At 43.1% G+C, this 18,835-nt stretch overlaps 1 protein-coding gene across 7 annotated transcripts in view; it reads right to left on the bottom strand.

Annotated features, from left to right (window-relative positions):
• Positions 1-18,835, bottom strand: part of ARHGEF25 (Rho guanine nucleotide exchange factor 25) — a 500,546-nt gene that overhangs the window by 27,194 nt on the left and 454,517 nt on the right. For all 7 annotated transcript variants that reach the window (XM_073613762.1, XM_073613763.1, XM_073613764.1 and 4 more), the window contains 3 exons: positions 15,428-15,478; positions 12,645-12,722; positions 10,011-10,202 (listed from right to left, as the gene is read on the bottom strand). In XM_073613762.1, coding sequence (XP_073469863.1) covers positions 10,011-10,202; positions 12,645-12,722; positions 15,428-15,478 — 321 coding nt within the window. The remainder of the gene's footprint in view (positions 1-10,010; positions 10,203-12,644; positions 12,723-15,427; positions 15,479-18,835) is intronic.

The following is an 18,835-nucleotide window of genomic DNA, read 5'->3' on the forward strand; positions in this document are numbered from 1 at the left end:
GGTACAAACACTGCAAGATCGTTATTTTTTTTACCTGACATAAGCATATTTTAATATGTGTTGTCTTACAAGAGGGTCAGCAGCACTGAGTCACAGACAATGGCACCATCACCATTATTGTGATGACATCACTGTGCATGCCCCAAACAACAACAATAAATAAAGACCTCCAGACTAGTCTCTGTGATGGCAACAACAGTCTCCACCAGGCCACATTCAGAGCGTGTAAATCTGACACAAGATCAAGTTTTTCTCAGGGATCATCATGAGAATTCAGCAGAAAATTTACAAGTAAACCAACACACCCCAATAAGCTTATTATTTAACTCTAAAATGGTCAGTCTACATTTTAAATCACTCTAGGCACTGGGGAGTGAAACCCTCCAACAGCTTTTCTTTCTTTTTTCTTTTTTTCAAATAACAATTTTTATTGATCATAAGAACAAACAAGCAGACAAGAGGTTGACACTGTAATATATGTAATATACAAACTTCAGTATAAAGCCGTGTACACATGGGTGGACTTTTCGACCGGACTGGTCCGACTGACTTTCAACGGACTTTTGACGGACTTTTTGACGAACAGACTTGCGTACACACGGTCACACCAAAGTCCGACGGATTCGTACGTGATAACGTACACCGGACTAAAATAAGGAAATTGATAGCCAGTAGCCAATAGCTGCCCTAGCGTCGGTTTTTGTCCATCGGACTAGCACACAGACAATCGGATTTCTGGGTCCGGCGGAGTTACGATGTAAAGATTTGAAGCATGTTCCAAATCTAAAGCCCATCAGATTTTTGACTGGATAAGTCCGCTGAAGGTCCGATGAAGCCCACACACGATTGGATTGTCCGCCGGACTCGGTCCGTCGGACCAGTCCAGTCGAAAAGTCTGACCATGTGTACGCTGCATAACAGCAATAGGACCAGTGTATATCAAATAACAGTGGATAAGAAGATAAACCATAAGGGGTTATTGCTGGCTCCACGTAATAACTGCAAATTAACAAATAGGGTCTGTAATAGACTACGGTAAAACCCAGAAAAGAAGAAAAAAGAAGAAAACAGCAGAAGAGAGAGAGAAGTAGGAGGGGATAGGGAAGGAGGAGGGATGATAGGGGGGCTCGACCAGCTCAGGGCAGGTCCTCTCGTCTGTGTCAACCCTCCCAGACTTTGACATGCATTTCTAGTCTATCCTGTAATCTGGCTGTCATTTTCTCCATCAGTTCTATGTCTTTTATTCTAGTATACAGATCTGCCTGGGAGGGTGGGCACCGTTGTTTCCAATGTAGGGCCACCAGGCATCTCGCAGCCGTCAGGACGTGTCTGAGCAGTTTTTTTGAATGTTTGGGAATCTGCAGTGGTGAGACTCTTAAAAGGAATGATTTTGGGGTCCTGGGCACCTGTACTCCTAAAAGGCGGGACAGTAAGAGCTGCGTTTCCGTTCAAAAAGGTACTATCTTAGGGCAGGTCCAGTAGATGTAATGTAGGGTTCCTTTGGCTCCCTGACAACGCTAACACCTATCTGAGCTGGAAGGGTAAATAGCGTGGAGAACATGCGGTGTCAAGTACCTAAAATAGAGAATTTTGTAGCCATTTTCCTTATAGTGTGCAGAAAGAGCTTTTGGCTGCCTGAGACCAGATCGTCTGCCACGCCGCCTCAGGGATCTCCTCCCCCAGTACCTTTTCCCAGCGAAGCATGCTTACCCTGGGTGGGGATAGAGTAAGAGTTTAGCAACCGATATATATCTGAAATTAGACCTCAGCGTGCAGATCCCTCTAACACCAGGCTCTCAAAGGGGGTTGGCGCAGAAAATTGGAGATTCGGGGCGAAAGATTAGGCATAATGTCTTATTTGCAAATACCCATAGAACACCTGGCGAGGTAAATTGAATTTTTTTTGGAGTTCAGTGAATGATAGCATCTTGCATGAGCAGGGGTGCACTAAGTGACCATAGTGGAATAAATTCCGTTGCGCCCAGGGTGAAGACATCTTGTGCATGAGACCAGCAGGCATTCTAGGGTTATAGAGAAAGGAGGTCAAGAGAGACCTTTCTGAGCCCAAGTTATGTACTCGGGATAGTCTGTGCCAGAGTGACCTGAGATGAAGCATAGGTCCCAAAAGCCAACCCTGGTGAACATATCCTGCGATCCAAAGCAGTGTACACCAAGGTAAAATGTGGACAATGATCTGTAAAGCTGAAGAATAAAAATAATATCTAATATTCTTGTATCTCAAGGGCGTTTCTGGATGAATAGAATTGATAGTCAGACTGACTTAAAGCGGAGTTCCACCCAAAAATGTAACTTCCGCTTTAAGGGAAGGTGACCCTCTGACATGCCACATTTGGCATGTCATTTTTTTGGGGGGGAGCGGAAACCCTCTTTTTAGACGGTTCCAGCTCCCACTTCCTCCTGGGGCATCGCAGCACCGGAAGTAAGTTCACCTCTCCCCCCCTCCCTCTCGGCAATCATCTGGAACACGTCACAGGTCGCCCACAGCCGGGCGCCCACAGTGACAATGCCGGCGCCGCAGAGAGGAGGGGGAGAGGAGCGGGGCTTCCTTCCCCCGCATCGTTGGACACTGGGACAGGTAAGTGTCCGATTATTAAAAGTCAGCAGCTGCAGTATTTTTAGCTGCTGACTTTTAATTTTATTTTTAGTCGGAACTCCGCTTTAACCACTTGAGCCCCGGACCATTATGCTGCCTAAGGACCAGAGGTCTTTTTCCAATTTGGCACTGCGTCGCTTTAACTGCTAATTGCGCGGTCATGCAATGCTGTACCCAAACGAAATTTGCGTCCTTTTCTTCCCACAAATAGAGCTTTCTTTTGATGGTATTTGATCACCTCTGCAGTTTTTATTTTTTGCGCTATAAACGGAAAAAGACCGAAAATTTTGAAAAAAAATGATATTTTCTACTTTTTGTTATAAAAAAAATCCAATAAACTAAATTTTAGTCATACATTTAGGCCAAAATGTATTCGGCCAAAATGTCAATAAGCATATATTTATTGGTTTGCGCAAAAGTTATAGCGTCTACAAACTAGGGTACATTTTCTGTAATTTACACAGCTTTTAGTTTATGACTGCCTATGTCATTTCTTGAGGTGCTAAAATGGCAGGGCAGTACAAAACCCCCCCAAATGACCCCATTTTGGAAAGTAGACACCCCAAGGAAATTGCTGAGAGGCATGTTGAACCCATTGAATATTTATTTTTTTTGTCCCAAGTGATTGAATAATGACAAAAAAAAAAAAAAATATTTACAAAAAGTTGTCACTAAATGATATATTGCTCACACAGGCCATGGGCATATGTGGAATTGCACCCCAAAATACATTCAGCTGCTTCTCCTGAGTATGGGGATACCACATGTGTGGGACTTTTTGGGAGCTTAGCCGCGTACGGGGCCCCGAAATCCAAGCACCGCCTTCAGGATTTCTAAGGGTGTAAATTTTTGATTTCACTCTTCACTGCCTATCACAGTTTCAGAGGCCATGGAATGCCCAGGTGGCACAAAACCCCCCCAAATGACCCCATTTTGGAAAGTAGACACCCCAAGCTATTTGCTGAGAGGCATATTGAGTCCATGGAATATTTTATATTTTGACACAAGTTGCGGGAATGTGACACTTTTTTTTTTTTTTTTTTTTTGCACAAAGTTGTCACTAAATGATATATTGCTCACACAGGCCATGGGCATATGTGGAATTGCACCCCAAAATACATTTAGCTGCTTCTCCTGAGTACGGGGATACCACATGTGTGGGACTTTTTGGGAGCCTAGCCGCGTACGGGGCCCCGAAAACCAAGCACCGCCTTCAGGATTTCTAAGGGTGAAAAATTTTGATTTCACTCTTCACTGCCTATCACAGTTTCGGAGGCCATGGAATGCCCAGGTGGCACAAAACCCCCCCAAATGACCCCATTTTGTAAAGTAGACACCCCAAGCTATTTGCTGAGAGGCATGGTGAGTATTTTGCAGCTCTCATTTGTTTTTGAAAATGAAGAAAGACAAGAAAAAACTTTTTTTTTTTTCTTTTTTCAATTTTCAAAACTTTGTGACAAAAAGTGAGGTCTGCAAAATACTCACTATACCTCTCAGCAAATAGCTTTGGGTGTCTACTTTCCAAAATGGGGTCATTTGGGGGGGGGGTTTTGTGCCACCTGGGCATTCCATGGCCTCCGAAACTGTGATAGGCAGTGAAGAGTGAAATCAAAAATTCACGCCCTTAGAAAGCCTGAAGGCTTGGTTTTCGGGGTCCCGTACGCGGCTAGGCTCCCAAAAAGTCTCACACATGTGGTATCCCCGTACTCAGGAGAAGCAGCAGAATGTATTTTGGGGTGTAATTTCACATATTCCCATGGCATGTTTGAGCAATATATCATTTAGTGACAACTTTGTGCAAAAAAAAAAAAAAAAAAATTTGTCTCTTTCCCGCAACTTGTGTCGCAATATAAAATATTCCATGGACTCGACATGCCTCTCAGCAAATAGCTTGGGGTGTCTACTTTCCAAAATGGGGTCATTTGGGGGGTTTTGAACTGTCCTGGCATTTTATGCACAACATTTAGAAGCTTATGTCACACATCACCAACTCTTCTAACCACTTGAAGACAAAGCCCTTTCTGACACTCATTGTTTACATGAAAAAGTTATTTTTTTTTTGCAAAAAAATTACTTTGAACCCCCAAACATTATATATTTTTTTAAAGCAAATGCCCTACAGATTAAAATGGTGGGTGTTTCATTTTTTTTTTCACACAGTATTTGCGCAGCGATTTTTCAAACGCATTTTTTTTGGGGAAAAAACACACTTTTTTAAATTTTAATGCACTAAAACACACTATATTGCCCAAATGTTTGATGAAATAAAAAAGATGATCTTAGGCCGAGTACATGGATACCAAACATGACATGCTTTAAAATTGCGCACAAACGTGCAGTGGCAACAAAATAAATACATTTTTAAAAGCCTTTAAAAGCCTTTACAGGTTACCACTTTAGATTTACAGAGGAGGTCTACTGCAAAAATTACTGCCCTCGATCTGACCTTCGCGTCGATACCTCACATGCATGGTGCAATTGCTGTTTACGTTTGACGACAGACTGCCGCTTGCGTTCGCCTTAGCGCGAGAGCAGGGGGCGACAGGGGTGCTTTTTTTTTTTTTTTTTTTTTTCTTTATTATTTTTTTGCTTTTTTATCTTATTTTTAAACTGTTCCTTTCATTTTTTTTTTTTTTTTTAATCATTTTTATTGTTATCTCAGGGAATGTAAATATCCCCTATGATAGCAATAGGTAGTGACAGGTACTCTTTTTTGAAAAAATTGGGGTCTATTAGACCCTAGATCTCTCCTCTGCCCTCAAAGCATCTGATGACACCAAGATCGGTGTGATAAAATGCTTCCCCAATTTCCCAATGGCGCTATTTACATCCGGCGAAATCTAAGTCATAAAATGCTCATAGCTTCCGGTTTCTTAGGCCATAGAGATGTTTGGAGCCACTCTGGTCTCTGATCAGCTCTATGGTCAGCTGGCTGAATCACCGGCTGCATTCTCAGGTTCCCTGTTGAGACAGGAGAGCCAGAGAAAAACACGGAAGACGGTGGGGGGGACATTCCCTCCCACGGCTTGTAAAAGCAGTCTAGAGGCTAATTAGCCACTAGGATTGCTTTTACATGAAAGCCGACCGCTGGCTGAAAAGAATGATACCAAGATGATACCTAAACCTGCAGGCATCATTCTGGTATAACCATTCAAAGTCGTGAATGGCGTACCTGAAGACAAAAAAATGGTTAACAATAAAGCACAGTAAACGGTAAAGTATAAAAAATTGCATACCTGAAAAGCAAACATGATAAAACATAATAACAATAAAACATTGCAGAATAGAATACAGTAAAAAAGAGCAGAACAAGAGAGAGAGAATAGAGAGAGAGAGAACAATAAAACGACAACTATTTTTTTTTATTTTATATATTTTTTTTTTTTTTTACACTTTTTTTGTAACTAACTTTTATAACGGTAACCGGTTCCAGGTTCGGGTCTCTCAAAATGCGATGGCATCTTGGGAGACCCTGTGAAAGTGTGCCTAGTCTGTGCAATGCTGTACCCTACGCTAATACTCAACTAATGAATGGTAGCGTTCAAAACATTCACCAATGCAAAGACCAGGATTGTCAGGACAGGAGGGACAATAATAGAGGGTGTCACGTCTATATTCGCGCTTGCTGCAGACACAACATCTTTTTTGGGGGGGTTCGTTGGGTAGGGGTACTCGGGAGGACATAAAGAAAATGCCTCTCATGCAGCCGACTGCATTTGGTTGGGGATGTGAATGGGGGAAGTACGGGCGCTGCAGAAGCGGTGGGTTCCCAATTAGGATTGGCGAATGCAGCAGGAAGGGCATAATGGGCACGACGGGCCTGTGTTTGTCTTCTTGGTGGCAGCGGGACACTACTTGTGCTTGCCACCTCACCAGCTTGAACTGCACTTATGGGACTCGCCACGTCACCAAGTGTTACTGCAGTGCTGGTTTGACTACAACCGGGGTGTACTAGGCCGCTGGCGCTTGCCAGTTCAATAAAAAGCTACCAAAAAAACTGTTAGCGATCGCAGGGATCAGGCCTGACTCTGCGAACGCTGCAGTTATGCGTTTAGTGTTTTGTAAGTGACAGTGATCGATCGATACTGCACTTGGGTGGGCTGGGCTGGGCCGGGCGGAGGGGCAAAATGCAGGTGCTAGCAGGTATCTGGGCTGATCCCGCTAACACTGCGTTTTTGGGAACCCTAAACTGCTGGGGACGCCAGTATAGATCTGATCGGATCAGATATTGATCCGTTCAGATACTATACCACTAAGGGAGGTGTACGGTGCGTGCGTGGGTGTTAGCGCTACTGGCGCTAACCTGACGCTGCCTGGGGCTGGTGCTTGCCAGTTCACCAAAATGCTACCAAAAAAACTGTTAGCGATCGCAGGGATCAGGCCTGACTCTGCGAACGCTGCAGTTATGCGTTTAGTGTTTTGTAAGTGACAGTGATCGATCGATACTGCACTTGGGCTGGGCCGGGCGGAGGGGCAAAACGCAGGTGCTAGCAGGTATCTGGGCTGATCCCGCTAACACTGTGTTTTTGGGAACCCTAAACTGCTGGGGACGCTAGTATAGATCTGATCGGATCAGATATTGATCCGATCAGATACTATACCACTAAGGGAGGCGTATGCTGCGCGCGTGGGTGTTAGCAGTACTGGCGCTAATCTGACGCTGCCTGGGGCGACGCATATCACCGCCGGGCGATCAGGGGGCTAAACCTTTATTCGGTAATAAACGGCGGGTGCCCTGACACTATAAAAAATAAACAAACTAACCAGCGTCACCCGTAACAGTTATATGGTGATCAGTGGTGAAAGGGTTAACTAGGGGGCCATCAAGGGGTTAAAACATTTATTCGGTAGTATATGGGGGTCCCTGTCGCTATAAAACGCTGACGGCGAACCTAAATATTTAGGTCCCTAACTAGCGTCACCAGCGACACTAATACAGCGATCAGAAAAATGATCGCTTAGCGACACTGGTGACAGGGGGTGATCAAGGGGTTAAAACTTTATTAGGGGGGGTTAGGGGGGTATCCTAGACCTACAAGGGGGTAATACTAACTGTCCCAACACTGTAACTGTCACAAACTGACACCAATGCAGTAATCAGAAAAAAAAAAAAAAAAACTGCTGGTGTCAGTTTGTGACGGGGGGGGGGGGGGGGGGGGGGGTGATTGGGGGGGGATCGGGGGGCGATCGGGGGGGGGGGGGATCGGGGTGTTTTGTGTGTCTGGCATGTTCTACTGTGTGTGTGTAGTGTTGTGCACTCACATACCTGTCTTCTCTCCTCGGGCCGGAACGGAAATTACCGAGCCGAGGAGAGATGACATAATTTCCTTTGCTGCTGTTTAGCATACAGCAGCAAAGGAATGATGTGATTGGCCGGCGGCGATCGCGAGGGGGGGGCCACGAACGGATGGCCTCCCCCTCATCTCCGATCGCCGTGGGACAAAAGACGACCTCCTTGGGCACCGGGGGGGGGGGTCCGATCGGATCCCCCACCCGCGGAAGGCAAATCACGTATATGTACGTGATTTTGCCTGTCCGTGCCACCTTGCCGACGTAAATCGGTGTGAGGCGGTCGTCAAGTGTTTAAAAACAAAGTGTGAGTTTATTGTCACACAGTTGGCATCATAAATACAATGAAAAAAAGTATAACAGTTCAGTTCAGTATAGGTAAAAATATATGAAATAGAATAAATAGTTATAAAGTTGTAATAAGCTTATGAAAGCATGTGTGCTTCATGGCTGCTGCCTTCTGTCTCCATTTGGTTGTGTAACCAAAAAGAAGCAGGAAATTACGTTCTTAGTTTTCTGAGAGAAATCAGCTGTTCCAACTTGTCAAAGTGTCTTTGTGTGAATATGTCTGTGTCATCTCTAGGCTGTGTGTGTGTTTCTGTGTCCCCCCTCAATCTTGAAGTGTGGGCTTTATATGTTACATGTGAACATCATAACCTCACAAAAACTCAGAACCTTGTATGTCACGCATTCATTTCTGCTAACTTCAGCAATATGCTATACAAAAGGAGATACTAACTCAGAAAGTCAACTATGAAGTTTGATTGACAAGCCCACATGTAACACTCTATACTTATAGTAATGTGCTGATCATGTAATGTCATATAACCAAACATCTACTAATATGAACGCATATTACCAACTTTAACTACATTAAAGTGGAAGTAAACCCTCCTATCTTTTTCAGCCAAGGAAGCTGCCATCTTGGCCTCTGTTTGATTTATAACTGCCATGATGCCGCACATGTGATCCGTTATGACACCAGCCATTGGATGGTTTGACAGTTTGGTTGAGAGCACAACCAATGGGAGTGTTACATTCCTGGCATGTGCCGGAAATGTAACTTTTTTTGAAATGGTTCAATGGATGGGTTTAATTCCGCTTTAAGTAACTATATACTAATACTTAATAATATGACTGAGACTACACTAAACTAACTTAACAGGATATTAACAAATATGTATTATTCCTCTAACTACATAAATACTGGTCTATTCTGGACCTCCCTTGACATTCTATACCAGATACCTTATATGTCATTCTCAGACTAACTACATACACCAGATACTTCTAGCAATACTCAGCTTTAGATGAAGAATCAAATCAATTGATCGAGGTCATTCACTCATACTGTATTTATTATGAATAATCATAAATCCAAATATATTTTTCAAGCTTGCCATGAATATAATATAACACCTATAAGTGGCGAATTATAAATTTGGAATAATATTCTAACAAAAGCGCAAAAGAACAATTTGCTTAAATCATATTTAGTAAGTTAAAGTGGTTCTAAAAGCAGAAGGTTTTTATCTTAATACATTAGGATGAAAAAACCTTCTGTGTGCAGCAGACCCCCTTCAGCCTCCCCTAAAACTTACCTGAGCCTCATCTCGATCCAGCGATGTTGCACAAGAGCCTCGGCTGTCGGGGACTCTCCCTCCTGATTGGCTGAGACTTTGATTGACAACTGGCGCCCGCTGCTGTCAACCAAAGTCAGTGAGCCGAGCTGCGGCTCCATTTCTGAATGGACACACAGAGCAGTGGCTGCTTGCTGTGGGGGCCCTCGGCAGGAGGGATGGACCAGGAGTGCCAGCGAGGGCCCTGAGAAGAGGAGGATCTGGGCTGCTCTGTGCAAAACCACTGCGCAGAGCAGGTAAGTATGACATGTTTGTTATTTTTAAACAAAAAAAAGACTTTAATATCACTTTAAACAAGTAACAAGATTCCATTAGTGCAGGAAAAAAAGTGCAGCTAAGAGATACTTATAGGCGAATGACAGCATTGTATTGTATAATTTTCTGCAGTTTTTAGATGATCTTATATTGGTATAATTATATTAAAAATTAAAGGCAATTTTGACTGCCGAGCGAAGCCCAATACTCACCTTGATGCTGTTTTTAAAGATGTACCCAGGCAATGAGAAACCCTTCTTCTTGTCAATGGGTTCACTAAAGATGACAAGCTGCTCAAAGAGGAAGACCCTACGTTCTTTACCCCGGGTCAGAAAAGTGCACTCTTGTTCCATCACCATAAATGTGTCTTGCTGGAGAAGCTTGCCCTGAGCTGTAATCTTTCCCTAAACATAAAACAAACACATTTGCTAAAAGAGGTTACATTTTTATTTTTTTTTAAGTATTGACAGATATAAAAAACCACACACATCAATAAGTAATGTATTCCATATAATATCTTTAAATTAGCTTCTTGGGGTGAGAGGGGCAGGATTGGGAGCCAATCAGGTATACTATCAGGATTTTTGTTTGTCCCTGCCTGGATATTAACAAGCCCTGTGTCATAAAAAATAATTTTAAAAATCTTACAAGCAGTGTGAGAACTCCCCATAAAGGCCACAGCAGGTGTGTAAGCCTAGGAACTTAAAAGCAGATATCAGAACAGGTTTTTCACTTTCAGGATTATGAGTTGTTTAAACTGACAAGTATAGCTATGTTACTGGTAAATTTCTCATTGGCTTCTGAGTATGTTCCTGGTATGTTCTTTCTAGCAAAGCTTCGCTTTGTAAACAAGTCCATAGTGGGTGAAACGTGTCTGAGGAGTGTGGTTTGTCAGGTGGAGATTTACTAAAACTGGTGCACTCAGAATCTGGTGCAGCTGTGTATGGTAGCCAACCCGCTTTGAACTTCAAGCTTTGACAATAAAACCTTGAAGCTGATTGGTTTCTATGCACAGCTGTGCCAGATTTTGCACTCTCCAACTTTAGTAAATGAACCCCTATGTATGTATCCAGGCATCTCTCTTTTTTAACAGAATAAAGCAATAAGTTTATTTTACTATTTGTAACTCTCGTTTAGTGCATATAGCAATAAACAAGTGGTTATTCTCTATAAATGTGCATATCTTGGATTACACAAGAGAACCATGTCCTCTACTGTAATTCTGGACATGCCTTAGCAGCAAGTAGCTGCTGTGGATGGTGGAAGTGGAAGCAGCAGACAGAAGATGAAGAACCAAGATGAACAACAGAGAAGCCTGGGTTATGTGAACTGTGGACTTGATGTGAAAGAATACATTTTCGATAAATTTGGAAAAAAACGTGCAGCCCAGATGTGGAGGGTATGTTACATGTGTCAATTGCATTCAGTGAATTACAAATACCTTACTTAAAGTGGAACTTCCACTTATTTGTGTCCTCCCACCCTCCGGTGCCACATTTGGAACCTTTCAGGGGGAGGGGGGAACAGGGACCTGTTTTTGCAGGTCACCCTCCCCACTTCCGGGACACGTTGCCACGGCAAAGCTCGGCCCCCTTCCTCAGCCGCCGGGCCAATTGGGAAGTGCAGCATGCTTGGTGCATGCACAGTAGGGAACTGGCTGTGAAGCCGAAAGGCTTCACTGTCGGGTTCCCTTACCGGCAACGGCTGCACCCAACAGCAGATCTGAAGATCGGCTGCGGTGCCGACATCGCAGTCTCCCTGGACAGGTAAGTGTCCATATATTAAAAGTCAGCAGCTGCAGTATTTGTAGCTGCTGACTTTTAATTTTTTGTGGGGTGGGCGGACCTCCGCTTTAATACTATACTCCAGGAATGATATTAATTGCATACTTAAGCCGGCCATACGTGGATCGAATTTTGGCTGTTCAGCAGGGACTGGGCGAATTTTGATCCATGTATGGGCAGTGAGGTTGTACAGAAGTCGATTTACTGATGGCTTCCGTACAAATGCCCTGTTGGATTTTCTCCGCTTGATCAGCAGCGCCAGCTATAGCCAGCAGCACTGATCAGTGTATTCTGGTCGCAGGGAAGTCTCTTTGCTGCCAGAATACAAGAGCCCAGCCGGGAGGATTCCCATATCCACACTGAGTGCGTGGATGGGGGAAGCGAGTAATTGTTTTTTGTTCATCCTCCTGGTTGAGAAAAAAAAGACTCATCTATGGGCTGCTTTAACTTTGGCCAGCTTGCCACAAAAATACTGATGCCATTGATTCAGCATAAAAGTAAGAAACTATTATGCCGCGTACACACGGTCGGACTTTTTGTCTACAAAAGTCCAACGGACGCTGACGGACTAAAGCTGGCTGGTAATCCGATCGTGTGTGGGCTTCTCCGGACTTTCAACTGACTTTTTTAGCCTCAAATCCGACGGACTTTAGATTTGAAACATGCTTCAAATCTTTACGTCGTAAGTACGACGGACCCCGAAATCCGCTCGTCTGTGTGCTAGTCCGACGGACAAAAACCCATGCTAGGGCAGCTATTGGCTACTGGCTATGAACTTCCTTATTTTAGTCCGGTGTACGTCATCACGTACGAATCCGTCGGACTTTTGTGTGGTCGTGTGTAGGCAAGTCCGTTCGTAAGAAAGTCTGCCGCAAGTCCGCCGAAGGTACGTCGGAAGTATGTCGGACAGGCTGTCGGACTTTTGTAGACGAAAAGTCCGACCGTGTGTACGCGGCATTATTTTCAGATTTACAAGAGAGAAATTTCAGCCATCAAAATTTTTTTTTTTTAGTCCTATCTATGCCCTTCATACCTTATATTTTATAGGAAAGATACACATACCTCAAACCCTTGCAGTCGGCCAAGGTTCATCATGTCATTGCATCGTTTGGGGACAAAGCACATCACTTCCACAGCTTTCTGTAAACACCAACACAAATCATGACTGTACAGGCAACATACATTCAGATGGATTTTGTTCTATAGCAAAAACACTTAAAAATGTATACTTCAGTAGAGAAATGTAGGTCCTATTGAATAATGTTTTCACTCCCATTATCACCATAATCTGCAAACATGTTTACAGCTTAGGTTGCCCATACATAGTCTAAGCAAGGAATTAGTGCAACAGATCCGAGTATTATGATGTTAAAGCCTAAAATAATGCACCAAGGGAAAACAAATCCCTTAATAGAGTACAATACTGGGGGTACAGTGTTGGCCAACACTACAGAGGAAGAAAATGTGGGAGTACTTATTTTAGAGGATTGCGAGTAAACAGTGTGGCCAGGCAGTGGGAAAAGCAAATATAGTTCTAGGATGCATCACTAGAGGGGTCACCAGCAGGAGGAAGGAGGTTCTGATTCCCCTATACAGATCTTTAGTGAGACCTCATTTAGAATACTTTGTACAGTTCTGGAGACCGCACTTATAAAAAGATTTCATAATATAGAACGAGCCCAGAGACCAGTTACACAAATGGTGAAAGGTCAGGGGGATAAAACTTATCAGGGGAGACTTCAGGAACTTAATATGTACAGTCTGGAGGAAAGAAGGGAAAGTGGGGACATGACTGAAACCTTTAAATACATCAAGAGGGTGAATAAGGTTCAGGAGGGCAGTATTTTCAGTGACGCCAAGATCAAGAACATGGTACATGACCTCAAACTAGCAAGATGAAGTTCAAAAACAAATCTTAGAAAGTATTATTTTACCGAAAGAGTAGTTGATGTTTGGAACAGACTTCCAGCAGAGGTAGTGAATCAGTCAACAGTAAGTGGAATCAAACATGCTTAGGACAAACACAGATCTATACTCAAAAAAGTAAAAAAAAAAATCATATATGAATAAAAAAAAAGGAGGGGGGGGGGGACAGACTGAATTGACCACTTGGTCTTTTTCTGCCGTCACTTTTCAATGTTTCTATTATCCTCATGTTGTGTAGGATTCCCTGTTGCCACATTAAGTAATTCTTTGTGTGAAATTTGACCTTGAATGGTAGTTGTAAGGTGATCTGTAATTTTTTGTTACATTTAGCAGCAGCGATTATATTTTTGCCTTTTATTCTGAGAACTATGTGAGTCATATTTGTTACTAATGCTGTGGGATACTGCAACTATTGCTTTATGTGCTGTGAAATCCAATAAATCTCCATGTAGTGGAGGGTTATGGCTGCTTATGTGAGATCACATCGCCCATTTACACAGGCTGCCTTGATTCTCAGCTAGACTCAAATTATTTACCTCCCCAGGCCATCTGTACTGTGCTCTCTCCTCCAATAACTAAAAGTCTTTGTATTCGCACAGTTCTATAAATCACAAATAATGTAATATAGTGGTAAAGTGTTAATTTCCTAACCATGTGACCCTGAACTTCCACAAGTAACACATGAAAGAAAATGATGGGGCACTGTGCTTCAGTTACGAATGAACAACATGTTCTTTCAGAAATAGAACAGGCCAGTAAATTACACATTTACCTGCCCCTGCAGCAGCAAGAGGGGGGGGGGGGGTCAGCAGCACTGGGGGGGAGACCAGGACCACACAGGGGGACAGGACAGCCACAATAAGTGTAACCTGGACAGGAGGAATGGGTGGTGGGGCGACATATACAGGAATCCTCCATTTTCCTCCTGCAGCTGCAGGGAGAGGAGGAGAAGCTGGCTTTCGACTGCTGCACGAGGAAAATAGAAGTGATTGGTTCCTGTATATGTTGCCCCACCACCCACCCCTCCTGTCCAGGTTTAAAACGGACTGTGAAATGGGGCCGCATGGGCTCCCTGGAGCATGGGTGGGGTCACAATCGTGACCCCTGATGCTACACCACTGAGAACATACAAGCAAAGGGAGAGTAGGTACAGTAATTGTTCACACTTACTGTATAAACATACCCATACAAGTACATAACCACTGGCTAAGGGTTTGGGGAATGGTTAGGGAGTACACAGGAGAAAGAAAGAAAAGAAAAAAGGGAGGAGTTGGGCAGAAGTGGAAACAAGGTCTAGTCCCTGTTTCATTCCAGTGGGAATTAGATGCATAAAAATAACCATACAGTGATGTGAATCATGAAGAGGTTAGGTAAGAGGGTGTAGCTAACAAAGCTGTCCAGCTGGCCCATATCTTGCAATTATCTTGAGTGTTTTTGTAGTTTTGAGTTAGTGCTTCCATTAGGCAAATCTTGTCTATTTTCTGAAACCAAAAACCCAACTTAGTTGATACCAAAATGGGTGTCCACATCAGAAGATTTCCACTCTATTCTTGTTCCTGTGACAGCAATAACATTTTGGACTTACCATCACATTTGTCCATGTTATAATGGTCACCAAGATAACTAGAGAGGGTGAATCTCCCCAGCCATAACATTGGCAGCAATAAAAACCCATGTAAATTCTAACCCAACCCACTCTATCCAACACTGTCAAAAAATGTTGGTTTTAGGTCAAATTGAACTAAAATGGGTACACGCAGATATCAAATGTATATCTTTACACATAAAAAACAGAGTGGTCCAGGGATGATTTTTTTAAAAATTATTTTAAAAGCAAACCATAGTCTGTAATAATATATTGTAATTTCTCTGATATACCTTAACCTGAATATGCTATATCATCAAGGAGTTTTACCAACCTCCAGTTCTGTTGTATCTTGTCCGGCTTTACTGTAATACTTAAGAAAGTCCTGAAAAAGGATAAAAAAAGAAACATTTGTGTATATTTAGTACAAATGATATAGGCCTATTTAACCACTTGACCACTGGGCACTTAACCCCCTTCCTAACCAGACCAATTTTCAGCTTTCGGTGCTCTCACACTTTGAATGACAATTACTCAGTCATACAATACTGTACCCATATGAAATTTTTGTCCTTTTTTTCACACAAATAGAGCTTTCTTTTGGTGGTATTTAATCACCGTTGGGTTTTTTATTTTTTGCGCTATAAAAGAAAAAAGACTGAAAATTTGGTAAAAAAATGAATTTTTCTTTGTTTCTGTTATAAAATTTAGCAAATTAGTAATTTTTCTTTGTAAATTTTGGCCAAAATTTATACTGCTACATATCTTTGGTAAAAATAAGTACAACTTGGTGTATATTATTTGGTCTTTGTGAATGTTAGAGAGTCCAAATGCTATGGTGCCAATATCTGAAAATTGATCACACCTGAAGTGCTGATGGCCTATCTAATTTCTTGAGACCCTAACATGCCAGAAAAGTACAAATACCCCCCAAATGACCCCTATTTGGAAAGAAGACATTCCAAGGTATTTAGAAAGATGCATGGTGAGTTTTTTTGAAATTGTCATCTTTTCCCACAATTCTTTGCAAAATCAAGATTTTTTTTTTTCTTTTTTTTTTTTCACAAAATTGTCATATTAGCAGGTTATTTCTCACACACCGCATATGCATACCACAAATTACACCCCAAAACACATTCTGCTATTACTCCCGAGTATGGCGATACCACATGTGTGAGACTTTTACACAGCGTGGCCACATACAGAGGCCCAACATGCAGGGGAGCACCTTCAGGCGTTCTGGAGCACCCAGGCCAATTCTTATATTTCTCTCCTACATGTAAAAATCATAATTTATTTGCTAGAAAATTACATAGAACCCCAAAACATTATATATATTTTTTTTAGCAAAGACCCTAGAGAATACAATGGCGGTTGTTGCAACTTTTTATCTCGCACGGTATTTGCGCAGCAATTTTTCGAACGCTTTTTTTTGGAAAAAAAACAGTTTTGTGCTTTAAAAAAAAATAAAACAGTAAAGTTAGCCCAATGTTTTTGCATAATGTGAAAGATGAAGTTACGCCGAGTAAATAGATACCTAACATGTCACCCTTCAAAATTGCACACTCTTGTGGAATGGTGCCAAACGTCGCTACTTAAAAATCTCCATAGGTGACGCTTTAAAATTTTTTACTGGTTACATGTTTTGAGTTACAGAGGAGGTCTAGGGCCAAAATTATTGCTCTCGCTCTAACGTTCGCAGTGATACCTCACATGTGTGGTTTGATCACCGTTTTCATATGTGGGCGGGACTTACGTATGTGTTCGCTTCTGCATGCGAGCACACGAATGTGGGCGCTTTAAACATTTTTTTTTTTTTTTTTTATTGTTTATTTTACTTTATTTATTTTAGTTTGACACTTTTTCCCCCCCAAAAAAATTTTTGATCACTTTTATTTCTATTACAAGGAATGTAAACATCCTTGTAATAGGAATATGGCATGACAGGTCCTCTTTACAGTGACATATGGGGTCAATAAGACCCCACATCTCACCTCTAGGCTGGAAAGCCTGAAATTAAAAAAAAAAAAAAAACGATCTTGGCTTCTATCGTAGCGGTGAGTCGGTAGAAGCACCGGAGGGTGGCGGGAAGGGGGGGGCGTCCCCTCTCGCCTCCCGTAAGAACGATCAAGCAGTGTAACAGCCACTATGATCATTCTTATGGTGTAGGGAATCGCCGGCTGAAAAAGCTGATATCTGAATGATGCCTGTAGCTGCACCCATCATTCAGATATCCCCGCTCAAAGTCAATGACGTCATATGACTGTGGGCGGGAACTGGTTAAAAATTGCGGGGTATTGCAGAGTATTGTGGAGTAGTGCAGGGTATATTGCTGGGTATATTGCAGAGTATTGCTGGGCATATTGCAGAGTATTGTGGGGTATATTGCAGAGTATTGCGGGGTATTATGCAGAGTATTGTGGGGTATAATGCAGAGTATTGCGGGGTATAATGCAGAGTATTGCGGGGTATTATGCAGAGTATTGCGGGGTATTATGCAGAGTATTGCGGGGTATTTATGCAGAGTATTGCGGGGTATTTATGCAGAGTATTGCGGGGTATAATGCAGAGTATTGCGGGGTATAATGCAGAGTATTGCGGGGTATAATGCAGAGTATTGCGGGGTATTTATGCAGAGTATTGCGGGGTATTTATGCAGAGTATTGCGGGGTATTTATGCAGAGTATTGCGGGGTATTATGCAGAGTATTGCGGGGTATTATGCAGAGTATTGCGGGGTATTACGCAGAGTATTGCGGGGTATTACGCAGAGTATTGCGGGGTATTATGCAGAGTATTGCGGGTATTATGCAGAATATTGCGGGGTATTACGCAGAGTATTGCGGGGTATTACGCAGAGTATTGCGGGGTATTACGCAGAGTATTGCGGGGTATTACGCAGAGTATTGCGGGGTATTACGCAGAGTATTGCGGGGTATTATGCAGAGTATTGCGGGGTATTACGCAGAGTATTGCGGGGTATTACGCAGAGTATTGCAGGGATGGCTGAGCACGGAGGGATGGATGGATGTGACTGCAATTGTCACTGAGCACCGCTGTGAGCACTACACATACAGCCCACAGCGGTGCTGCCATCCGATCCCTCCCCCTCTCCCCTCGCACTGTACAGATCGGTACAGAGAGGGGAGGGAGGAACCGGCGTCATGACATGACGCCGGTCTGTTGACATGTGATCGCTCCGTCATTTGACGGAGCGATCACATGGTAAACGGCCGCGATTAGCGGCCGTTTACCGTGATCCGTGATGCGCCGGGTCCTCTGGACCCGGCGGTCACGGAAGTTCTCGGGTGCGCACCCCAGGGGGCGCGCGAGAGCAGTATTCTGGGAGGACGTCCCAGGGACGTCCACCCAGAACTAGCCGACCGCGCTGCAGCCGTCTTTCGACTATGGCCCGGTCGGCAAGTGGTTAATGATTTGCTACTGCATTTTAATCTTCCACCCAAATTTGTTTTTAGATATTCTATACATAGATATTCTGTAAAAGAGAACACCTTGAAATAAATATGAGTATCTGTTCTAACACTGTAAAACCCAGCTCTATTTATAAATTAAAGAGGAACTTCACCCAAAAGTGGAATTTCCACTTGTTTGCATCCCCCACTGCCACATTTGGCGGGGAGCAGGTACCTGGTTTTGCAAGGTACCTGCTCCATTTTCAGGTTAGATCGCCACATCAATCTGTGCAGAAATTTGCCCCCCCCCTTCCCCCAGCAGCCTGCTGG

The sequence above is a fragment of the Aquarana catesbeiana genome, linkage group LG02 (genome assembly GCF_042186555.1).
Source record: "Aquarana catesbeiana isolate 2022-GZ linkage group LG02, ASM4218655v1, whole genome shotgun sequence".
NCBI classification, from domain to species: domain Eukaryota; kingdom Metazoa; phylum Chordata; class Amphibia; order Anura; family Ranidae; genus Aquarana; species Aquarana catesbeiana.